General features: G+C 39.9%; 1 protein-coding gene across 5 annotated transcripts in view; it reads left to right on the top strand.

Annotated features, from left to right (window-relative positions):
* Nrx-1 (neurexin 1) overlaps positions 1–26921 on the top strand; it is a 479861-nt gene that overhangs the window by 189863 nt on the left and 263077 nt on the right. For 4 of the 5 annotated variants that reach the window (XM_076789039.1, XM_076789037.1, XM_076789036.1 and 1 more), the window contains exon 4: positions 3829–3888. The exons of the other annotated variant lie outside the window; for it this stretch is intronic. In XM_076789039.1, coding sequence (XP_076645154.1) covers positions 3829–3888 — 60 coding nt within the window. The remainder of the gene's footprint in view (positions 1–3828; positions 3889–26921) is intronic. 5 annotated transcript variants of the gene reach the window in all.

The raw sequence follows: 26921 nt of genomic DNA, 5'->3' as shown, positions 1-26921 counted from the left end.
ATCGATCTGTCGCATAATGCATTCATTTCACGAAAGAAGCAGCCAACTTGAAAATACTGATAAAATACCGAGTAAAAATCAGCCTAAGCCATTTCATGCTCTATGTTCTAAATTCAATCAAATCATATTTGACAATATTCAAAAGATTTAACGAAGACTACATGTGCACTGAAACTCGGCCTTATATAGTGTTCAATAATTTCAACAAGGTAAAAATGGCACATTAATATCCTCAAATTCTCTTAATAACTTCACTCTTTTACATTTCATTTACTTATTTTTATCGTACAGTGAAGTCTTGAGCTAAGCCAAACGGAGCTACACGATCTTAGTCAGTTTTATGTTCCTCCTATTCATTTATGTTAGAAACGCATAAAATTCACAGTTTAGCTACGCGACAAGTCAAACAATTATCAGACTTGCAGCGAGCAAAGCGCGAGAACTGGAACATTATTTTCGCAAAGCGTGTTCGTTGTGGGTGTAGCGTAAATTTGTAGGGTTATATCGGCAGCGTTACGGGGCTAAGGATAATTTTATTACCGGTTTCTCTGTATCGCAGGCGGCCCGGTAAATTTCGAACGCAACACGCGTTTCAATTCCACCCTCCACCCCCCACCCCCACACATATTACAGCGCCGTTAACGTTCCCCACAGATCGAAAGCGAAAACATTTCCGTGGAATACCACCCTCGAGGGGCGTACTAACGCGTACGTGAAATCAGTCGAGGGTGGTATATCATCGATTCGAGGGGAGTGGATCGTGTATGACCGAGGGAACGGATTATGGTTTTTACGAGGCACGGAAACGCGATAACTTGTCCCCCGCAGAAGACCGAGCCGGAAAATATATTTTCTGTTCTATCTCGTTCTCTTTCTCTCTCTCTCTCTCTCTCTCTCTCTCTCTCTCTCTCTCTCTCTCTCTTTTTCGCTCTCTGTATATGCGCGTATCCAGCCACTGGATTGTTTGTAAAAACGTGTTATACGACGAGCGCTAACTTTTATTCGAAACAACGTTTCGTATCGTTTATTATTTGCCCGCCGGATATTTACAAAATTCCTATTTCCCCGGATTATCTTGTCGAGCTCGAATTTTCGCAAAATACACACTCTCCCAGTGGAAAGAATTTACCGAATTAAACGCCGGCGATAATTGCTTTTTGCGTTAAATGTTTCTACCGCTGGATCTACCCTGGAATATTTACTTCCTGCTGCAGGAACGTATGTGTTTATGTTTTTAGAAATTATTAGCTTTGTGCTTAATGGCCTGTGGATTTTATGCGTTTGTAATAGCAATGAGTGGGTGCAGTTTGAAACAGTCCAGAGATTAAAAGAAATTGGAAATATCAATATACTATTTTCCGTGTATTAAAGTTATTCGAGGAAGAATAACACTTGTATTCCCGCGGTACAATTCAGAATTTATTAAAATTATTAAAGGAGGGAATACACTTGTGTTCAGCTTCTGTTTCTTGCAAGTGGTGCAGAAAGGTTTGAATTTGCACGAAGATCTGAATTCTAGAATTGAATTGTTGTTGACACTGTTGAAGACATTGTTTATTATTTTATAGATCGACCTCTTTGAATAATTTTTCTTATTGAATTTCTTATTGAAATACATGCAGTTCTCAATTGTAACTTTTAAATGGTGATCAATAAGAATATACTTTTATAAGAATCAATCAATTTTGAATATTGTAGTCAGTGTACAGTAGAGAATAATCATTTTTTTTTATTCAAACAGTCTACTTCAGCTTCTATTTCAGTTTTGCTGCAAATATCCAATCTTACAGAAACAATTCAATAAATCTCAAGGATACGTTTTGATTTAATTTTGTAGACCCTAGAGAACTAGGAAGAAAAGGATCTTTCCATCTGAACCAAAAATAGGATTGAATTAATGGTACCAAACTGAAAAGTGCCAAGAATGAACAGTATTTTCCAAATTCCACTGTTCGAATCCACGTGATGTACAATAATAAATGTCCGAATAAAATCCACATGTAGCTTTTAACAACCACTAAAATTGCAGGCACACCATAAAATAATTGAATGAAACGGAGATAATCGTGTGACCCGTGACAGTGAGCGTGTTAATAGAGACCGGGGGCAGTTATCGCAGAGGAGTGCGGTCTTATCAGCGAAGCCGCGTAAAAATCACGTCGTCAGAATAGCGTCAACGGGAATGTTAAACAAAGGCCGATGTGGAGGAGAGTCCAGAGGCGAGCCGTATTTCACAACAGAAAGATATGGACAATTAAAGTTGTCTCTGGGGAGGGATGCAACCGTAAAACGTCCACACGGAATGCACGGAGCCTCGGTTTTACGGTTCTGCTCTACGGGGGTGCCACGGGGCTTGATGCTGTTCGACCGACGGAAGAGATTATTGTTTTCACGCGGAACGCACCGGACGATAACTTGGCTTTTTTGTCGGTGCCTGGAAACGAAGAGACAGCGTTCAAAAAACGATTATTCACTGGCTGGTGAATACTCGCGCGAACACCCCCGCGTCGCTGCAACGCAAAAACGACCTTCCGGTGTGCTGGCTTCCCTAAACTGCGTCTGTCTCGCAGAATTTTTATTGACAAAGGATTTTGCTCTATTCTGTCCTCGGTTGCTTCAAACGGCAGTTTCAACCCCTGGTGAAATTGCAGTGGTTATTAGACCGCGGATCTTTACGCAAAATTGGCTGCATCAATTGCACGAAACAGAAGACATATTAAAATTTCGTGTTTTCTTCAATGATTTTAATAAATTGAAAATAACTCTTAAATTCTTTTAATTTCTTTGTTGTGTAAATTACACCGACTCGTTTTTGCCATAAATGCAGAAATACCGCAATCTTTGTGCGACTTTCAATTTATTTTTGCCGGTAGTTTCTTGTTTCAGTAATTTTTTCTATAGAAGATCAGTCTTTTAGGCAAATAAGTAGAGTATAGATTGATACGAGAAACAACTAAATTCTGCGAGATTGTCCGCCGAGTCTATTGAAAATGTTCTAGCAGGGAAAAGAACTATTAACTCATTGAATATGCTCGTTATTTATACGCATCAAATAATATTTCTTTTGACCTGATGTGGACTGAAACATATTCCAACTGATTTCAATTTAAAGTTTTCGTTGTGTGTCTAATTAAGTGTTATGGAGCAAAGGGTTTTTTTCAGCTGTGTAATATGTGCTTCGTGAACGGAGGAATTTTTGTATCCCTTTGTTATTCAATTGCTTAACAATTATACAAAAAGGGTATTTGTTTCTGCCTCTGCAAGTATCATACGAAAGAAAATGTTTGCAATTCATATCCATTTACAAAAATCCAACAATATTGAAATCCTAAAGTTAATATACCTGCAATCACATTGTAACTTGAGTGAATTTTTCAAATGTGTTCCATGGATGAAAACCTCTTCGTACACTTACAATAATTTTTATTTAAACAAGAACATATAAGATACAATGTAGACTAGTGATTGGTGACTGTATTTTGTTCATTCATTGGTTTGTTGGGAAATTAATTGTCATTCTTAGTGAATTATGACAATGTCTGTATTCATTCTAAATGAATAATCCATAATAAGTAATCTTATGACAAAATGTTTGAAAACCACACTTTCCCAGCAATCCGAATTTCAGGCGAATAAAAATTGTATTTCAGGAAAATTCTGAGCCGAACAACATTAAAAGCGTTTTTAGTATTTATCGTTTGACAATTTTTGCGATCGTGTCCGTCACATGGACGGGGCTTTTTTCAATTAATTTGCTTCGTTAACACACGTTCAAGCATGGTTCAGTTCTTTACTTTCTTTTATTCGTTCTTTTCTGTCCACGCATAGAAGCATGGAGCACGGTGCTGCCTACGGCGGGTGCTGGTGATTACTGGGCATGGGAATACTGTGAGTCACGCTAATTACTAAGTTGAAGGGTCCGCGGTAATGTGGCCGGTACAGGTAGACATACACCTATTATATCGACCGGTAGATCGTAGATTCTCGTCAATGCATCCCATCCCCACAATGTCTTCCCCCTGTGCACCTGGAACCAAGTATCGTACCCTTATCGATCTCTGAATTATGCTCTATAATTTACCAGAGCGAGGCCTAGTGACGCCATTGTATTCTTCTACTTACGTCTTGATCAGAATGATTGTAGAACACGAGGTAGAACAAATTCGTTGTAGATAGAAATCTGAAGAAGTAACTTATAAATGAACTAAATTGCATAATATAATTATGAAAGCACTTGATCGGTGAATCAATCAGCAGACAATTTTTTGTATGCCATAATAATATTTCTTTCCCTTTTCCAACTTTCTAATATTTTCTAAATTGCATAATTTAATTTTGAGAGCACTTGGACAGTGAATCAATCAGCAGACAATTTTTTGTATGCCATAATAATATTTCTTTCTGTTTTCTAACTTTCTAATGGTTTTTAAATTGCATAATTTAATTTTGAGAGCACTTGATCAGTGAATCAATCAGCAGACAATATTTTGTATGCCATAATAATATTTCTTTCCCTTTTCCAACTTTCTAATATTTTTAAATTGCACAATTTAATTATGAAAGCACTTGATCAGTGAATCAATCGGCAGACAATTTTTTGTATGCCATAATAATATTTCTTTCTGTTTTCTAACTTTCTAATGGTTTTTAAATTGCATAATTTAATTTTGAGAGCACTTGATCAGTGAATGAGTCGGTAGATAATTTCTTCTATGGTAGTAATAATGTGTATACTTGATGTATTGTCGATTTTAATTTTCTATTCGTTTACGATTTTGAGCTCAGTACAATGATCCAAGGGCGAAATTAGGCAAATAAAAGACCGAACAAAGTTCTGCCAAGAGATTAATCAACGAACTCCTTGTATTCGTTCTAATCTTATAATTAGTAACCATGAAGTACAGCGTAGAGTAAGATAAATCTCACCTTGTTAGCTTGATTAATTGATCTTCACCGTAGAGTACACAGACCCTTCTCGATAAAGATTATAGCTAATTCTACTCACTTGATCGTACCTCCTTCAGCATTCCATCACTATTCTATGATGGTGAACGACCGAAAGCTTTTAGCCGTCGTAAATTAACTTCGTTTAATAAATACAGTTCCTATATGATACAATAAATTCTTCCACTCATCTTTGTAAATTTATAATTTTATTTAGCAAGATAATAATCCCTGAAATGTGCAATAGCTATTAACATTTCTAAAATGTCCATTCAATTTTATGCATTGTTTGGAGCACATAACAAGTATGAACATGAATGTTATTTATTTCATTGTTTCATTTTAATCCTAACGCTGTGCATAATAACGTGCACCGATTGTCACTCAATCCTTTGTCAATATTAATCTATATAAACTGTTTTATACATATAAATGTCTACCATTTAGAAATAATGCCAATAATGTAGAAGAGGCAAACGGTAAGTAAAACTTATTAAAACAGCTAACTATAATGGGGCAATTGTAATAAAAAAAAAAAATAAAAATGAGTCAGTAAGACTACTAGGTACTTCTGACATAAACACTAGATTTACCTATCACTTTGATCGGAAAAGTCTTACAAAAATTATTGGTTATTGTTTGTTGTCAACGAAGACGCAAAACGTAGGAAAATGTTCACCGCTCGGAAGTTTGCTCTCAGCGCAGCAATTAAGCTCGTAGTTTATTCAACGTCCGTTTAACACACCCGGCGGCCGTGAGCATAATTTTTAGAGATCCCCGGTACCACAACATTTTTCGGATTCCATAAATTCCCAACAAATTTACTCCATAAACTATGCGTGTAACGAGCTGGCGAACGGAAGCAATGGAATTATTAACGAATAATTGTGCGGGGTAATGGATGAAAAACAACTGCGACTGTGGAAAACGAATTCTCAGTTTTTGGAATCGCCTCGCCGGCGAACGCGGTGAACAATTAATTATGCATACTTCCATTTTTTAAAAATCGAGTTTCAGGAGTTGGAGCTGCGGAGAGTGCTTAGAAAATGATTTTTATATTTATTTCGAGAAGTTATCGAAATTATTCGAAATATTCTTCAAATTATTCCGTGAAAATATGAATATGCTGTTTTTGGTGCTAATTCACACTTAATTATAATTATTACTACTTACACTTTCCTACGAGTCTAAAATTTTTAAAAAATTCTGTGCAGTCACAAAGACGTCATAATTTTCCTGAATTAATTCACAGATTTTATCATTATGGTAACCCGATGTATAACAGTACAAAGTTTCAGAAATGTAATAGGGGTTGTATCATTAATACTGCCCACATTTAATTCAAGTTATGTCCACGTGATTCTGGTCAAATCAAAATGCATTCTCATAAAATATAGACAAATTAAAATTGCCTTACAAAATTCTAAAAAATCTCCAAGACTTAATTGTAACAATTCAAGATGAAATTACAGAAAACAATTTTTTTCAATTACCTGATTCACAAAATTCCAACATCACACAAACATACTGTATCATTAAAATTGTCTAGATAGAATTCAATCAATCTCCACCAGTTTTCCCAAAATAACAATTCATTGACACCGAACCACATCACCAAGTAAATCCTCCAAAAAAATCCCGCTCGTTCGAAGGACTTTATCTCGGCAATCTACGGTCCCGGAGCGCATCGTCCTTTATTCCCACGGTAACGTTGCATCTCCATAAGAACACGATTTTAATTATCTCCAGTTAACATCGGCGGGGGCGATCGTTTTACCTGCTGATACAGTTCCTGGTGGAAACAAGCGGGGCGGTTTTCGTCGATTTTTCATCGAGCCCGCGCCACTGGAATCCTGGCCAGCCAGCCAGCCAGGGTATCCGGGTGGCCGGCCATCCCCGCGAATTTCTGCGTGAAAAACTTAATTAGTGACCGTCCCGGCTCACCCGCTCCCCGCAAGACACCCCCTGTACTCCCTCCGCGTCAGACATCTGCTAACAACGCAACAAAACGACCGTTTATAATCTACGAGCAACCCTGCCGGTGTAGTCGAGAGCACCAGCCACCCCTTTCCGCCCCCGCGTTTCTCCCACCCCCACAACCAACCCCCGTTGCCGCATAAATCCCGAGCGGAGAGAATATTACGTTCCACCCCCGCAACCCCTTTTCCGGCAGAGGAACTAGCTTAGTCGCGTTTTGAACTATTTCCAAGATCCACCCTTATTCTACCCCCATTTTTGTTTCTACTCCTTTCTTCCCATGCCCTACTGTGTGCTGCAATGTTTTTTTTTGGGGGGGGGGAGCCCCAACCTTCAATTTTACTAAGTTTTTCGGATTTTGTAAACTGCTTTTCCTACCTTCTCGAATTTTTGGAAAATTAGGTTGAAAGGGTTTTTTGGGGATAAATGTTGTTTTGCGGGTTAATCGTGGGGTTTCGAGGGTGGGTTTTGCTTAATATTGTTAATTCGAGTCTTCTGTCTCCACTGCATCACTAGAAACTATTAATTAAACACGATTTTATTAGGATGCTCTAGGTATGAGAATGTTACAAAAATCATTGGCATGATAAACTTTGCCTTTTCTATTCCTTCTATTTACAGGGTGGTTGGTAACTGGTGGTACAAGCGGAAAGGGGGTGATTCTACGCGAAAAAAGAAGTCGAAAATATAGAATAAAAATGTTTCGTTTGAGGCTTTGTTTTCGAGTACATTGAGTTTGAAAATGCATCCAATGCGCGTGTTATTCGATAGGAATTGTCTGCTGCGTCTGACCATGACCTACCAATTCTACTTCCTGCGCATACTAAAGCACGCGAACCCGACGAATCTTTAAATTCGATTTTCTCGAAAACAAATCCTCAAACGAAAAATTTTTATTCTATATTTTCGACTTCTTTTTTCGCGTAGAATCACCCCCTTTCCGCTTGTACCACCAGTTACCAACCACCCTGTATATGTGTATTCATATCCGCATAGTGCAATATTAACTTGTACCATCCATTCCAGAAGAGTGCACACAACAATTCCAAGCAAACAGTAACTGAATAACAATTACAAATCGGGCAAAAAAACATTTGATGTTTATAAAGTGGTGAGGAAAATATTCGGAAAAATAACATCACGAGCTATTACATTAAAACAGTACGCGCCCATTAAAGCGCAAATTATCAGGGAAGTTGGAAGTATGCACGAGGGTGGAGAACGTTTGCAGAGTTTGGAGTGTAAAAACTTGAGGGACGCCTATCGAAAGCCAAATATGTGTTGAACAGTGTTGTCGCGACTGCGAAAAACGCGCGAACTTCGTCGACCACACCCAGCTCCCGGTTTTCCTTCCTTCGCGCGAGGGAAAACAGTGGAGGGGGGGGGGGGGGGAGATCAAAGTGTGCTCTAAGCGGAGAGAGCTTATAGTTTGTGGAAGAGGCGGTTCTTTCTTCGTTCGTTGTCCTGGTGCTTCTCTCTTCTTTTTCCTAAAGCCACTTTTTCGCGCGTCTCCGCGATGAAGTGCCGGGTTGTGTAACAAGTGTTTAATAAGATTGATACTTCAGATTTTTGCTTGAACCCTTACCGGTCCTATCACGAGCCTGACGCAACATTAACTTTTGTGCCAACTTATTAGACTGATGTGCAGGGCATCCCAAAATGTTCTTCTTCGAAGACCTCCTTGAAGACGGTGATTCCTGAGATTATTTGAAGTGACTTTCCTTCATGTTCACGAAACATTTCGCAAAAGACTAGGTTGCTTCGAATGACCTGAGGCATCGCCCCTTTCAAGGAAATATATTTCGGGGCAGCCTGTGTAACAACAATCATTTCTCAGCTGTTTCACATAGGCTAGCAAAGCTACATAAGATAATTAGACGTTAAAGCAAGTTCTGAGATGAAACAAAGAAAACAATTGTTGATGATTGAGATTGAAACACCGCCATAAGCCCGGTAACATCTGCAATCGCATCGACTCCTCTCCAGCGGACGTTCCGTTGATTTTCAAAGACCTCTCGATAACTACGAAGGACCAAATGGCCCGCGTCAGAGGTATGAATCTCTGGAGATGCACCAACGGGACAAACTAGGAGCGAACTATGCACTCTCCGGCCGATCGATATGAATCCGCGAAATCTCGATTGTGCCGAATGAATACGAATCACGGAGTTCCGTCGAGCAAGTTTTCCGACAGGAGGACGAAGGTCCCGGGGATCCAGGATCGGCGGGGTCTTTGGTCAGAATTCGCCTCGAAAGTCCTCGGTTCTGTTTCGGTGCATCGCTTCTGTGCGGATGCACTTCCCATTCATTTGCGCGGTAATTGTGCCGAACAGTCCAAGTCCGTCCCCCACCAAGACTCGTCCGATATGTTGGGTGATACATCGATTTCGGAGAATGCGCGAACAAAGGACCCTTCGGGCAAATTCTCGAGGACCCTCGAGATCCCATAATACGTCGACGGCCCTTCAAACTCTCGAAGGTACTGTTTTCTTCCATTCGATTTTCTTCGAGGATCGTTCCCAATCTAATTCACATCATTCTTCGCGTAACGCTGGAAGTGCGAGTCAAAATTACTTGTTTCTGAATTTATCTTTCGCAATCATTCGAACTGTAGTCATACCTTTGTGAGAAGTTTTGTTATTAACCCTTTGCACTCGAAGATATTTTAACCCTTTGCACTCGAAGCTGTTTTAACTCCAAAACGAAACATTTCTTCCGACCTAGAATATTTCCCTTCTATATATTTTTCGTCGTGTTATACATACGCAAATGGTGCAATTTACTCGTACAATACGGAAGTGTTTAGTAATTTATTAAATACGAACAAATTTAATAATGTGAAAAATATTTTGAATAATGGTACAGCAATTTTTAGTGGCGCCTTACAGTCGCCATTCGAGTGCTAAGGGTTAACTCCAATACAAAACATTTCTTCCAACCTAGAAAATTAGCCTCCTATATATTTTTTTCGTGTTACACATACGAAAATGGCGCAATTTATTCGCGCAATACTGAAATGTTTAGTAATTTATTAAATACACATAAATTTAATAATGTACAAAATATTTTGAATAACGATACACCAATTTTTAGTGGCGCCTTACAGTCGCCATTCGAGTGTTAAGGGTTAAACTTCTTTCTTCAAGCACACTGTTCTGAAAATCGTATAGTGTCTACATTCAATCTTTCCAATTTTGCAATGCAATACACACACACCGATCAAGTTCTTCGAGGTAAGGATTTTTCTTCTTCTGGACGTGGTACTGTTAATAATCTCTTAATTGCTAATTAATTATTTTAAAAAGAAGAAAAATTGTGGAGATTCTCTTTAAATACAAATTTTTGAGATAATTAATTTCCCATAAAAATTTTTGAGAGGACTGTTCTCTCGCTTCCAAGGGACGCATTTGTGTAGCTCGGGTCGCAGGGCCAAGGAGCATCCCTCAAGGTCACAATTCACGAGGGCACAGGCGTCAACAGCGGTTCGAACAAAGAAACTCGGTGTTTAGTTGGTACAAGTCCGAGTCGGTGCCGAGAGTGTACTAGTGCTGGCCGTGACAGAGCATGAGTATAGTAAAATAGAGTCCCGTGCTCTATCCCGGTCCAGCAGCCGTAGTTTCCGGTGAGGGATGCCCTCACGTGTCGTGTCGACGTGACGCAATATACATGCTAATACGGCAGCTTTGGCTGCTCTACGAGCCGCAGGACGTCAGGAAGTGTCCTTTGAAATGGTTTAGAAGCATCATGGGAGATAGCTCTCCTTTGAAGTTAACGTCGCGGCCGCCAACGCGCTGCGCCGAGCCGAGCCGAGCCGAGCCGCGTCGCGCGCCGCCGGTTCCTCTTCTCTTTACTTTTCAAACCTCCATTACTGCTACTTTGACGATTATTCCGCATAATTTGTAATTTACTTCTTGCTCTCCTTCCTTCCTTCCTTCCGTCTTGCTGATTAATCTCGATCCAGCGACGGGCTTTCCACGGGTTTTGCATTTGCTCTAGAAACACTGTGTGCCCCGGCACTATGTTCAGCCTTCCTGAACCTTCTCGACCTAACGTGTCTGTTTTGACCTAACGTGTACCGTGTTGCAAATGTAACTATGCATACCTATGATTTGCATACTTCCTATGATATTGTAAAATGATAATTTTATTCATTTTCTTATTCATGATGCGGCCGGACGAGTGCTATGATTCCGCATGACGATTCTACGTGTAAAAATAAGTCGACAAAAAGGAATAATATTTTCTCGCTTGGCGACTCGTTTTCGAGAAAATTCAGTTTAACGACCCGCCGAGTTCGCGTGCTGTTGCAGCAAGTAGAATTGGTTGGTCGTGATCAGACGATTTCTGTGTATTCGCTGCATTTTCTCAATCTGTATATTTTCATTTGTTAGCAAAAGTCAGTACGTTTCTGTGCAGGGCGGATCAAGTAAATTTTCAATGATTCAAATATATTTTTCATGGTTAGTAATTTAACGAAATTTAGGAAATTGCGTATTAAGTATGTAGCACGTGGTAAGCTTCGGTATTATGTTTAATTAATGTGAAATAGGTTTTCATCGTCCGTGAGTTACGAAATTATGAAAATAGAGTAACGAATGCGATTATTGCTGTTAATTAAAATTGGGTCTTGAATATTCATTCTTGCTTTCGCGTCATTACGTAAATTGCTAATTAGCGAATACTTTCGAACCGGGAGGAAAGTTACGTTAATAATTTTTATATCTTTCTGCATCGGATTTGTTTACATAATCTCGAGAGCCGTTCGATAAAGAAGAGAACGACGTTTTCTGCGAGGAATTATGGTTAAATAGCGTGTCTACGACGAATTAATGGAAACGAACGTGTACTTAAACGTAACTGTTCTCGGCTATTTTGTTTACCGATACGAAGCTTCTCATATTTTCATGGCTATAATTATAGCAAGTTGTGCCGCCACTTTTTTGCATGCATAATGGGAAAATCTATACGACGGTGACATAGTGTCTAAAAATAATTTCTGCCGCGGCGGTTTGACCAATGAAAAATTGTTTACGGAAAATTCACAGTTCTCATCCTCGTCCAGTACCCCATCGAATGCTTATCAAAGTTCTTATTGATTTCATACATAATAAAAAAAGAATTTTTGTATCTGTGTAGGAACGAAAATCGTTACAACTTCCTCTAAAAATAATGCCTTTCAGTCGACAGTAGGTCAAACAACATCTACATGTTGGTGTACATGCTAAAACCGAATTGGAATTCGTGATATCGCATAAACTGCAGGACAGACGTCATATCAATCATCACCGAAGCAATTTCACAGAGTGTCGTCCTAGTCAACGTGTGCTACAAACGGTATTTTCAACCGAATAAAATCAAACAATTTTTGAGTAACATGATAAAAGCATAACAAAAACATACACAAACTTTCACATCAATTTCCTCTCAGGTCCATTCTTGTAGCTATATAATCGATGATGTTTGGCATCATTCACTGCTCTATTTACGCATTTTTTTAAACTTATTTTTCTTATCAGCTCAGTTCGGGTATACTCGTCATGGAAGAAAATCACTTACTTGCTATTTACAGTAAAATTACCATGAATAGACTACCGCTATAGCGGATTTTATGTAATTACAGGACAAATATAATTTGAGGCATTTGGAAGATTAAACAAATCTGAGAATCTCCATATATTGATTACAACTTAATAAAACCACGAAAAGGAGACACAAACTCCTATTTGATTCCTGGGGCTTGGCAATTAATGCAGCTATTTTTCAAGATCATATAATTAACGTCTAATCGTCAACACTAAGGCATATTCGTAATATTCAGACGTTTCTGAATATCCTGACTCAAGAATGAAACGCAGGAAATAAACAAAGAAATCGTAGTGTGATCAGCGTGCTTAATGAAACGTTCAAAAACATGTACAACCCATTTTAAAAACTGGGTTACGCAGCAGTTAATTCCTTAAAAACTGAGCGATTGAATGACCACTGCTTTGACACTCTGGCTCAAGATAGACGGCTGTTGGAGAAGTTCCTCTATCGTTTTGCAAAAAAATGCTAAAAGGTCGCAACCTTTAGGGCCAGCAAAACGAAATGCTATCGATTAGCTCGAGCAGGCGGCTGTTCCTCTGCGAGTCCGATTGAGTCGACAGATAGAGTTGGTCTGACAGTAGGCGTAGCACTATCAGTCACTCATGGCTGTCCGTGAACCACGAAGCCGACGACGGAACGATCGTCGTGGCTCCTCCTGTTGGGTGCCTGGGAGCTATTGTCGGCTAGCAATGTCCTCTCGCCCCTCCCAAACCCCCATCCAATCGTGTGCGTGTCTTTTCGCGGGAATTACGCACGCGGACAGCCGCGCGGAACGATGGGAACGCGATTAGTAAGTGGTTAATCTCGCGTGCAGAAACTGACCCCAGCGAAAATGCCCAGCCCCCGTCCCTCCCGTGGTCCGCGAAATTTATGACGGATCTCCCCCCCCCCCCCGGTCCTCTTGGTTTTAACAAAGGACTTGTTAAAATATATGAATTACTTCATTCCGCGTCACGGCCGCTGCTTTCCGCTCGGTTTGCCGCGTGATTTATGCGCGACGCTTTTCGACGCTTTTCGTCTAGTCGCTGGGGAATCGTTTAGCAGTACGTTGTTCCGCGAGCGAAATTCCTTGCAGTTTCAACCGGTGGACGTTTTGAGCGGTCCTCGATTAGGTTCTTTTGCTCTCGCGTGTTTGTAGAATTATACCGGCATGAGACGTTGTACAATCAGATTTTGAAGAGAATACAGTGATTTGTTTATATATGTCGCCAAGGCCTGGACGATAAACGTCGCGAAATTATCCCCACTACCGCCGGGTACACCCCGTATGTAATGACAATCAAAAAATCACACGAGTTACGTATTTCTTTACAGAGCATGTTCTGAAGACCGTAGGACGACGATTGCCATGAATCTTGTGTTCCTACGGTTCGGAAACAAAAGAAAAAGGAAGTTGTTTATTAATCGGTGTGCACGCAGTTACCGTCCGAAACAAAGAAATGAAAAATGTTAATTGTTTGCAAAATAAGCGGAATTTTTTAACTCGAATTACCGATTTGCAGAGAAATTTGTAGTCCAGTAATAGCGGAGTAGAAAAATAGAAATGCAAACGACTGAACGGCAATAATTTCGAAGCTGTGAATCGCTATGAACCTTCGCGAATCATTAAATACCAATTTACGGAAAATAATTGCCATCGACCTCTACCGGGCGTCGCCTCCCTCTCCACCGCGTCCTAATAGCATTACACTAGAAAAGCAATTAGCTATAGCTTTGATCAATTAAACAGAGATTATCGCATTTATCATTTTCTAATTGGTCACGTGTAATCCTAGAGAACGGATGTTTTTACTTGACGGCGGAATTATTCCATTAGGGAATGCGGAGTCACGTATCGAGGCTAATGGCGGCCGTGTGCCGTAATTACAGTTACTTACTAAATGACTGTAATTACCTTATATCGATTAATATCTTGAATCGATGCACAAGTAACGCGATGGTGGGAATTATCATAAATAACTTCGTTACTTATGCATTACTGTAACAGCCTGCCAGGTTGTAACGCCGCTGAAAAAATAATGCGATCGTGTTACCGAGGGGTTCAATTTAATGAATGCAATTTTAGATAAAGCTGAAAACACGAAAATGTAATCGTCACCCTTTCTCTTGATCGCTCACTTGCGCTTTTTTAAAATCCAACACGACAACAATTCTCGACATGTTTCTCACGCTTTCCTCTTAATGTAAAAAATTTTTTATCTCGTTTGCAATATGCATTCTTTGGAAAGTGTACACTAACAAACGCATTATTACATTAAAAATAATAGACAACGTTTATCGTAAGGAACGTGAAGATACATTTTTAAATGTCAAAATAAGAAAATCGACTCCGCATTTAGCAATTTTTTATACACTTTTAAATGTTCATAATGTTGTTTAAAAAAATACCGTTCTCCACGGGAGTGTCTGCAGAATGATGCCGTGTAAAAATGATTCCCGCAGCTGTTACGGTTAAAGCAGCAAAAATTGTTAAATGAAAACATTTTGTAAACCAGTGTAATCAACGAGATATAAAGTCTGTTCGGTGTTTGCGAATATATTTACGAAACTACCTGCGCAGGATTAAGTGAACTGACTCAAGAAAGACATAATGAGTGCAGAATGTTGTTAGGTTTTAATGTACACAAAAAATCCCTCAAGTCAAACGCATCGTCCCGTCAGGACACTTCGGTATGCTCGTCCCGCGTTATCGAGCGACGTTTCGATTCGCGGAAATTCCGCCGTCGAGGAAAATCCGTGGGGGTAGTTCTCGTTCCGCTGGTCGTATCGTTCCCACGTTACCCTCCCACGGAGGGGGGTGGCAGCGATCTCCGAACAACCCCCTCGCCGCCTTTTTCAAGGTTCGTTTCCTCGAAACGACGCGCGACATTAACCGCGCGCAGAAATACCATTCGTTCCGCCGGAACATCTATGCACCGAAGGACGTTCCGAGGAGAAAGCAGATGCCGGAGTCACGAACTTGACAAATACACGGTGTCTGAGAAACATTTATACTCCTAACATCCCTACAAATCGAAGTGTACTTCGTTGTTTTCGCAAATTGGGAATTCGATCAAATAAGCTTTTATCCTACCGTCACATATTGTGGCATAACTGACTTTATGTTTGTTATAGTAGCATGCATTTGCAGTCAGTCGTGACTACATTGTTACGATGGGAATGTGATTATAATTCTAGATGACCTTGTTTGTGTCACTAGTTGGAAGTTGAAGGTAAAAGCTTTGTTGGAAAGTCTTCTGAATTGCTCTAATAATATTATTGTACCATTATGAAAGAATCACCATAAAAATGATTAATTGCTGTATATTACCACTTCATGCTATTTATTTCTCTTTTTCTTTGAATATCTTTAAATTCGTTTAATTAGAACATGACCTGTGTCCGTCAGCAATTTTTCTGCAACATTTATATATTTATTTTATTTTTATTTCTGCGAGGAGTGTACAAATAAATATCAGTATTAGTGAAAAATAACATACATTGTCTGATGGATAGAGAAAGTGAGATATTTGCATACTTGTGCATGTTTGTTTAATTGATCAGCTGACTGTGACTGAAATAGTGTCCACTAGAAATTCTCAACAGTTAATGGATCAAAAAATGAAGTTTGGATTTGCTAAATGATTTGGGATTTCTCATTTTAGAATATTGTCCTTTGGATTTATGTAAACTTTTTGGGGCACTCTGTATAAGTCTTAAGAATGCCTGTTCAGGAAAAGCAGAAGGACTGTTGCAGTTTCCTGGAGAGATAGCACATGATTCGAGCGACCCTGTGAAAGCTGATATCAGCGACTAAACGCTTCTATCGAAATCGGTGACGATATTACGTTTACATTCAGTTCCCGATGGTAGCCAGTGGCGTTTGATAGTGTTCGAAAGATGAACGTTGAGGTGCAGTGTCGTTGCAAGCTTAGGATCACTTTGTATTGATAGGAGAGGACATTGTAACCTCGTTTTGAGGACTCTTTTTAGAGCTTTGATAAGGGGTACTAGGTTAAATGGCTTTTCCCATTTTTATCAATCTTATGTAAGAACTCCAGGAAGTACTAAAAATACATGATTTTTTAGTAGCTTCCATTCTTATGTAGGGGATGAAAATAATCCTGAAGCATTTCAAACAAAAATTTCAATCTTCAGCCTTCGATTTTTGAAGATATTAAGAAATATTACAAAGTTTCTTCATAGTTGAAGCAAAACAAACTCCAACTTTGGGGGCAACCTAACATAGATGAAATGAAAAATAGTACAATAAATTTTGAATACGGGCTTTGGCTTCTTAAGAAATATCTCAAATTTCCCCTAGACTATAAAATTTAAATAGTGACTTCGTCTTTTGTGGATGCAAAACAAATTTGAAATTCAAAGCTGCCACATAGTTCAAGGAGAGAAATAAAGTTCCAGGTTTGGGAACAAGTTAGCATAAATGAAACTAAGAACAACATTAAAGAATCTAAATAGCGTTTTTGATTCTCTGGAACTGTAAAGAAAAGTTGAAAGCTGTGACACAGTTCGGGCAGATAAAAAGTTCCGAAAACTTCCATGTCCACTTTTTGGTCTGACATATTTTAATTACTGCCAAGTATGTAGCTGGTAATTGGATCCTCGAAGGTATAACGCCCTTCAAAGAGACAGATGAGTGGGTAAGAGTCCGAAATCTTTCGTGCGCGGCGCTAAAGAGGAATCGAACTTTTAATGACGAGGGCACGGAGGATCCTTACAGAAACTTTCAGTCGGAACTTTTGACGTCGGTGTCCCCAAATTGAGGGACCTTGAGATACTACTTAGGGAGCCCGGGGTTGCTGGTTTTTTAGTGGACTGCGTGTATCTCTGCTTCTACGTCCGCTGAAAGAGAAAGAAGAAACTGTGTGCGAAGTATTCAGGCCGTTTGAAAGGCCGTTGAAAGCGCCGCGATATTCAACGGGGTTTCGCATTCTAACCACGCTGCGGAAATGTTTATGCCATTTTTCAACAGGAATTTACGAACCCCGACATCAAATAGAAAATCAGCCACTTCGTTCTGTGTATGTTCTGACCACTTCAAAAGTTATGTTAATGCACACGAATCCACGAATACAACTCTCCTATCTGGCAATTTTTCGTAGAGGGATATTGTAATTGACAATTATGTGAAAAATTAGGAAAATCCTATTTAAAAGAGAGGTAACATACTTTAACCTTTGCAACGAACTACAATGAAACATTTATCTTGTTATCATTTTAATTAAAGATTCTGCTAAAAATGGGGAAAATCGGACTGAAAATACATAAATAATTTCAATGTATTTTAAACAGTACAATAACGCAAGCTTCCTATTGTAATATAAAACATATTTTTGATTCTACCTTCGGAATTCTTTGAATACATTTTTAGTACATGTTTCATACTACCAGTGATTAAAATAAATCTTGAAATAAATTGGATAAATTCTGACTTTCAAAGACCGTTTTACAAAATCCAGTTAAAGAGGAATATAAACTGTTATGATGCATTTACATCGTACAGAGTACCATTCCGTGCACCGTATCTCTCAGGACCATTTCCTCTTCAACCCAAGTTATTATTGCATCAATCTTTCGTGCACAATAAACGCGGAAAATAGCACTCTGATCCGTACCCATTATTAATTCTATCTCTCAGCTCGAATAATCTCGCTGCAGAAACGGTAAGTGTGTAGTAAATATAGAAAGGAAAAACAATGCCGTTACCACGATTTCCATTTTTCTTGCGTCAATCGGACGTCGGGTCGCCGCAGCGTATTTTTATTGGGTTCAATGTTTTCTTATTGTTATATTCCGGGGTGGGGGGGGGGGATGTAACTTGGATAGTTCGGGCACTCTGGGAATCAATTTTCCAGAAAGTCCGTTCGAGAATCGGCCGGGCTTCCTTCGTTTCTGTTGTCGAAGGACACGCGGATTAACTCGATAATCCTACGGATGTATGGGCGATTCAACAAGGAGGTAGGTAGAGAATAAATCGAACGACGTGCTTTGGTACACTTTTATCCTCGTGAGCCATCGAGATTTATTAAACGGGGTACATCGATCTCTATATAGTTCCGTTTTCGCGACGAGATCCCGCCTTAAGCTACGAGATAATTTATTTCATTCGAACCTGCCGCTGTACGGAGTACGCGCTCGCGCGCGTGTGTGTGTTGTTGAGTGAAATAAAATGGAGACGAGCCTCGCGCGACTCCGATATTTATTCCGTTCAACTACCGTGATTATCCGCACCCGTACAATTTCCGCTTTAAGAGAGATCCCGCTCCCCGGCCGATGAGAATCTATCTTCGGGCGAGTTTTATAGAATTGTCTACGGGGAACTCGCTTATCAACGCTTTAACAATCGCGATAACAAGCGTCCGAGGGATTGCTATCTGATATTAGAGCCCCTTCGAACACCTCTTACACTTGCAAAACTTGTTGACAAAGTGCGGGTAAAACCATCAAAATATAATGTTGCTCAACAGTCTCGTCCCTACGATTCATAGTCTATAAAATTAATTGCATTGTTTTACGACGTCGTTTTTACGCCTCGTAACTCATAATACAGAATGCTCTTTAGTCGAGTGCGACATCATGAACACGGATTAATTTATGTAAAAATTTTTAGTGACCTCTGATGTGAATAAAATGCAGTACTTTCTAAAATATTAATTCGATTGTTTCACTGTGCTTTAGAGCTCGCAAAATTGATTTATCAACCGCCATAGCTCATCTCATAATTACCTCACGCAACAATGAGTGATGATCTAAAATTTGTATGAAATGGCAAGAAACTTCAAAATGTTAAGTATATTATTTGGCAGTGTCGCTCACACGATTCACGTTGTAGTTTATTGAAAAAGCATAAATATTGTTGTAGTGCGATTGTGTGTAAATGAAACGAGTTTTATCAGGAGCACCAGAAGCCTAATAAAAACAGATTTGCGACCGAGTATACTTGCTCTAAAACCCATAATGTACAGGTTCCATCGTACCGAGGGTGATATATATGAAGCTGCCAACAGATTAACAGTTCGGAGCGTAAAATAATACCGTCCGAAGATTGATACTGTCTACAGACTACTTGGAAAAGTTTTACGTTTCCCTTAAAGTTCTGCGCGACTACATATTTTTCAAGCTTATGAATTCCAGCGGACTGTATGCAATATTCTGTTTCGCGTGGAATCGGCTTTGTCGCGAAGCGCGTACTACAGTGGCGTGCAAAAGGCGTTTGATGCGAAAAGAGGAAAAAGTTTACTTTGTTAAGTTTTTGGATTCGGAAGTGCCCGCAAACTTCCACGATGAGCGGCAATAAAAATATTGAATATCTCGAGTGAATGTTTACAAAAATATTTAAACCTTGAATGGCATATGTTTACTATTAAAATAACGCTAGGAAAGAGTGCATATTGATTCGTACAAGCCAACTTAGAATAACAACTTATATTGTTTACTTAACAATTTCATTTAATTAGGCCTCTACAGCTTGAATAATTTTTATCTTTCAGTGCGACCTAAAATGTTCAAGTCTTCAATGCTGTTAAAATAGAAAATTTGACAATTGCTATCATACTGCAAAATTGTCTTAACCTCAAGGTACAGAAGCTGCATAGGCAGATGTTTCTCTTCTCAATAATTTTCTAGGGTTGAGAACAATGCAACGGTCTTTTAAATTTTTTACTTTTAAAATTTTTACTATTTCGCAATCTATTCATTTTTGTCATAAATGCATAAAATCCATAGTCTAATTATTGTAAATGGATGTAGTAGACAAATTCGATTGAATTGTGTTAAATCTTCTCAAAATGTCTTTAAAAGAAATGGTCAAAAAATCTTTCGCCTTGCTTGACAGTGTATCAGACAATTGAAAGATACATAACCTCAGAAGAACACCCCGAAAGCAGGTGTGGATCCTCAGCCGGCTGCTAAAAAGCGAGAACTCGGATAAATCAATAACATCCGTTCGACGCATAAAATTATTAAGTGCGCTCCAAAAATATTGCAAATTCAAATGGACGTGTCCTCCATTTTGCCGATTGAAATACGCGTTAACGTCAGAAGTCCTGACGCGGTGAATGTAGGTCTGGGACGTCGCCGCGATACGATGTCGATACGTCGCGTCGCGCGGAAGCAATTCAAAACCATAATCTCGGACGACTCGTTCAGGACCGTTTAATAGATCGTTCGGGACGCACCGCGGAGATTATAAGTTCTCTCCCCGCACCGAAAATAATGAAAGTTTCGAAGCGCCCTAAATATTTATCGAACGTCAACGGTTGTTCGCGCTTCGAGTATACCAGGGGGCGAGGAAGGGGGTCTGGAGAAGCTTGAGCATTTAACCGGTCGGAGCCCGGCCGGTGTCAGAGTTCCATTAAGGAATGCTTTTTCTCTTTCCCGTATTCGTTCGTCTTCACGGAAAACCGAGCAGCAACTTCGTATTTAAAAGGAAGGAGAGTTTATTCCGGGCTGAAACTTTTTTTGCGCGTGCTGCCGCTGCTCCTCGAGAGCAGAGAGGCCGGTGAATGAGAGGCGAAAAGAGAGAAGGAGAGAGTGGGGAGAGGGAGGGAGAACGGGATAGAGTGAAGGGCGAAAGAGAGAGAAAGAGAGAGAGAGAGGAGAATGGAGAGGCGGGTGAAAAGAAACGCGGCGAGCACGACTCCTTCCAAGATGAGAAAAGGTCTTCGTTTCTCCCGGGATCTCGTTACTCCCGTCCTCGGGGCTCTTCGAGAGATTACTCGGCTAATCCCGTATGGACGACAACGAGGGGAACGAGGACGTCGCCAGATGAGATCGAACGACACAGTTAATGCCGTTTTGATCGCCACCCGAAGCCGGTCGGAATTTATTAAAATCCCCCCCAACGCACCGCCGCGAGAGTTTTTATTCGTCGGGTTATTTCGCAGCGACCTCGTTATCCTGGTTAATGCAATTCCATAATATCCGCGGGCAACGCGGTTACCGATGCCTCTCGAATCCCGGAAATCGCGTCTTTAAAATCTCTTATGATAATGCCGATCTTTCTCTGCCTCTCTCTGCTCCGGAGACGTTATCGCTCAAAGCGGAGCATAATTTTGAATATTTTAGAACGCCTTTCTTTCTTGTACCATCGACACCCTCCGCCCATTCCTTTCATCGGGGAATCCACCGGCTTGGCACTTGCGGGATGAGCAGTGGACGCTGAGCCAGCATTTCCTTTTTACTATTACTAGTCACGACGCGTGCGTATCCACGGAGGAAAGATGGAGGTCACGGCTCACCGAGATCTTTCACTCGTCGTATGTACATACGGAGGCTTGTATGCCTCGGACCTCTGCTTTTGAAACTCGTAACCTCGATTCGAACACCGAGGACAGTCAAAGTCGATTAAAATCTGTTTTATTCACTTTCCACTTCTGAGAACGCCGATAAAATCTTGCCTAGGAGAATACGAGCCTCTTCACGCTCCTTTTAATACTTGTCGGACCATAGACTGTTTTATTTCACTCACCTGAACACAGACTGTCTCTTACTAATTGTCTTATCTTAGGCTGTCTCATACTACTGCACCAATAGACTGTTTTATACCTTCCGTTTCATCATGTAGCGTCTTATTTCACTCGTCCGAGACTAAACTGTCTTATTCCACTCGTTTAAGTATATCTCTGACTACTTGTCCACTGTTAGATAGTCTCGTACTACTACTCCATGGACTGTCTTGTTCCATTCATTTAATTATAGACTGTCTTGTACAATTTGTCTGATCACGGTCAGCCTTAATCCACTTGTCTGACCACAGTCTCATTGCTTGTCTAGTCTTAGAAAGGCTGTCCAATAGTCTCGTGATTTACTAGAGACAGTCTTCTTCTATTGGTCTGATCACAAACTGTCTTTTACTACTTGTCTAGTCTTAGACTAACTCGCACTGCGTATGTAACAGACTGTCGCTTATGATCTGACTGACAAGAAACTGCTTATTCCATTCGTCTGATCATAAACGGGAATTCCACTCGTTTGATCATGAACTATCTCATACTACTACTTGTTTAATAGATTGTTATTTATCTGACCCCATCGATTGCCTCTTACTATTTTTCCTCCATTTAGGCTGCGTTGCACAACTTGCCTGATCGTATACTATTTAATACTACTTGTCTATTCTCAGAATGTCTGTTATTACTAGACAGCGAATTTGATGCATTTATGGCAAAAACTAATAGGTGCAATTTTAAACAGTAAAAATATCAGAAGATTTCAAAATATTATTTTCAACCTGTTAAAGATATTAAGAAAGAAAATAAATTTCTGTTTCACTCCAGTTTGTTGCAATCCAGGTAGAAGATTTTTATCTTGCATAAAGATCCGTTATGCACTTATTACATGCCTGGCTATATACAGTATTACTTCACTAGTTTGATCGTAGAGTGTCAGTTACTCCGTGGCCAGTTGTAGTTTCATGAAACTTGTCTGGCCATATACTGTCTCGTACTACTTTTTCAGTCACAACAATGTTTTCGTCTCACAATAGATTATCATTGCGAACTTGAATGTGATCATAAATCCTAAATATTTCTCTCATTTTCAACTGCCGACGTAACAAGATTTCAACACAACATATTTTATCGAACTCTCACGAACAATGAGAAACGTTTGTCCAACTTCAGCGAACTTTAATCCAGAAATAATTATCATTCCCAGAAGGGACACAACTATACCTCATTGATAACATGCGTACTAAAAACATCACTAACTTTCAACTCACGTAAACAATCCTCTTTTCAATCATTCGCTTTGAACAATTTATAACATACCAAAACGTTATTCCCAACATACACACACACACACACGAACATAATCCCTTTGCGTTCCTCCTACAGTTCCATCACTTACTGCAGCGTACGTTTGTTTGAACATAAACGGAACTACAAAGGATGACGCGAGAGATCGATACGTCAAATCGAATAAACAAAAGCCGAAAGAGAAGAGGAAAGAAGAGTAGGGAACACAGGTGTAGAAATACGATTGCGCTTGGGAGGTCTGCAACAATGGCTCGTGTATTTTTATTAATCGGCCACCGAAAAGTATATAGGAGGCGCGGCGGTTCGTTATGGTTCGAGCTTACTTGGTCATTGTCTTCCAGTGGCGCGTACCGGGAATTTAGCCGAGAGATTTAGTGTAAAACGGTGTGTGCGCGCGGGGGGAGGGGTGGGGCGAGAGAGGCGATTGATCGTGAGAGTGCGCCAGGTGCGGAATTACGTTGGCGCAAGCAGCCCCTCTCCACACAGAAGGGCTACCCATCGCTGACTTCCTAATGAATGGTCGGCGATTAATACGGATTAGAAATGGTGTGTATCGTTCGCTCCTCTGCATAAAGGGATTCGCGTCTTTGGGTCGTCCATACGGATTTGTCCGGTAAGATGTAACTCGTGATCACGATAAAGTAACGGCGGTGCGAGATCCACTCCGCGCACTATCCAGAAAATCGTTCCGTGAATTAACGGATTAAATTCTTTCATTACTTTACGATGCCCTAAACTGTTGCTGACCGGCTGCGTTTACTTCGAAAGCTTTACCGTGGCACTGCCAACAAGCTCCACGAACGTATTGCAAGAAACGTTGCACTGGACCTCCTGTCAACGACCAATCAGCTTCAACTTGCTTATGAAATTCTTTTCTGTGCCGAGGTACAAATGCTCGTTGACGTTGGGAATTACCGGATTGCTATTAAGGAAATTCGAACGTGGCAGACAATTGGAGATCTTCAGGCATTTATTTGTTTATTTATTTATTGCTTTGAACCAAGTGGTTTATATAGCAAGTACAGTATTATTGCATTTGGCTTACGTTAAATAGGTTTACATTGTTTCTAAATACTAATGGAACATTGTTTAAGGAAATTATAAATTATTTTCAGAACTTTTATATCAGGTTTACCGATACAAAGAGGGAAACAGTACTTGCCTTTGAGGAGCTTTGTTTCCAATGTATTACGTTCGTTCTCATAGTCTGGGCATTGCCATATGACATGATTTAGGATGTGGGATTTTCACGAAAAATTAATTTATCAGATTCGTAGCTCTTAACTTTTATAAGCGTACTTCGTTGCTGCTAAACTTGACTCTGCTTCTTCTCTCATTCTAAATTGTTTCTGAAAAATTATGATCACGCTCGTTTACGTGTACACCCACTGATCATTATTGTTACCCAACATGTGTGTGCCCGAAGTCTTTAGCAATTAGTTAAACGCAAATATTAGTACAATTTCATAGATCACTTTCATTCCCAGAATCATTTGAATTATTGTAAAAATATTTTAATCTAATCCTTGAGCAGAATTATGAAAATATAAGTTTCCGTAGAGACCCATAGTCCGTTCATTAATAATTTATATTACGTTAATCGTGTACAAAATAATATCCTATGCAAATGAGATGTTCAAGTTGTAATAACAATTGATTTTCTGTGATAACTACAGAATGATCAACTTGAATAATATTTTGTAACACGAACATTACCTCCGAATGAACAATCCAAATTTCGAGTATATTTGTTACCGAAAGTGATGATTTGGACGTTTGCCAAGTAGTCGTTTCTTTTCGAAGCATAATCAAATGCGCCATAAAAAACCGATCGAACTGCTCCGATTTGTTCGACGTAATTTTTGGCTGTAGCCACCGTTCCGGTGATCACGAAAATTCATATTGGATCGACGTAAACAAAGTTTTATTAAAAGTTTCATTAATTTAACAGGAAGAGCGTACATCCTGCGCGGGCGTGCGTATCCGTTTTAATTAATATCACATATTTTTCGTCGACCCCCGCGCAAAAGTATTGGGAAACGCGAATTACGGAACTGCGAATATAACAGAGAAGTTTTTCGGCTCTTTTAATATCGCCCTGTTCCGAAAGGCTCGGCGATTTTTCGGCGAAAAACGGCGATTCGCGAAAAATCTGCGGCCGGAAACAATCGCGGGTTTGATTTCCTGGTAATTTGCGATAAAACATCGCGGAGCGGTCTTGCGCTTATCGCAGACGCCATAATTGCACGATATCCGACGGATTGGTATGCTGTAGTCGATTTTGCTCTATTCGGGGTTATTCGCCACGGCCTCTCGCACCTCCCTAAATCGACCATTCGATTTGATACTAATTTCCAACGTTGAACGTAAGTATCGCGTAATTAACGCGCCTCGTTCCGCCGTAATTAAGCCGCTTTCGCGCGAATTGAATAACCCGGCCGTATACATATACGCACATATATATATGTACATATACATTGTGTACACCGTGCGCCAGTACACATCGCGATCGCGCGCGGCTTGTTTAATTAATGTCGCAACTTTTCGCCGAAGTCACGAACATCCGGCAAAGTGGCGTAATTGTTTAACAATCGGACCGTCGCCAACCGACATCGACGTTTCCATCGCGTTTTGCTCGGAGAAAGGCGCCGCTTTGCGTCGACACGAATCCCGGCAACCGATTGAAATTTCCTTGAACTGTTTAGATCGCAGTTCACCGAGCTTTCGGAGTTCTATTTATTTAATGCTCCCTCCGGACCTATTCTATCATTAAAATTGCCAAGTCTGTAATTTTTAAATCTGAAAAATGTCATCGAGAATGGAGAAGTTAATGCAACTACACATTATAATTTTAGCGCTGATTGTGCACGTTTTTCATGTTGGAAAATGACGCTTGCTACGACTAAAATATTCTTGGACAGTGATAGAAAATCGGGAATTCGATGTATCGATTGGAGAGAATTTTTGTTCGTAATAATTGTTGCATGTACGTCGTGTAGGTAAGTGATAATAGAAACTCTTTTATCGTGTTTGACTTGTTAGCCCTGATTAAATTTAATCTTTCACTGTCACTTAAAAATATTTACTGTTCTATTACTGTCAAAATACAATTCCATTAACAGCGAATAGAATTTTCAATGATAAGTTGTAACAGTTATAGTATACTGTACCCTATAAGTGTGATGCTAATAGATTATAGATACATACTGTGCAAAATTATGAGCAGAAAAATAGACTGAATACATTCTGGAAGCGAACCGATCGTAAATAATTTATACGCGGTTTCCAGCATTCGGCACGACAATGAGACACGCTTGTCATAAACGCGATTCCACGCCAAACATAGTAAATCCGTGAAAGTATTCAACCGTTTTTCAACTCACAATTTCCCAAACATTCGTCTCTTGGAGTCAGAAAATTTTATCCCGCAGCTTCAAATGAAACGTAGCGCAGAGAAAGTTCCCGTGAAAAAGTTTGCACGGTGTACGAGGCGCCTATCGAAATTTCCACCTCGAGCTACGCATTTGCATTCCATTCGGAGTTTCAAAATTCATATCTCCCGAAATCTGTTTCAACTTTCCGTTCAACGTCCTCTGATTTTGAGTTTCGATGCGCGGATCCATCTTCCAGGGAGTTTACATGGAAACGCTCGCGAAG

Source organism: Halictus rubicundus, chromosome 6 (assembly GCF_050948215.1).
Source record: "Halictus rubicundus isolate RS-2024b chromosome 6, iyHalRubi1_principal, whole genome shotgun sequence".
Lineage (NCBI taxonomy): Eukaryota > Metazoa > Arthropoda > Insecta > Hymenoptera > Halictidae > Halictus > Halictus rubicundus.
Note: the sequence above shows the minus strand (reverse complement) of the source record. Positions and strands in the feature narration are given on the sequence as shown.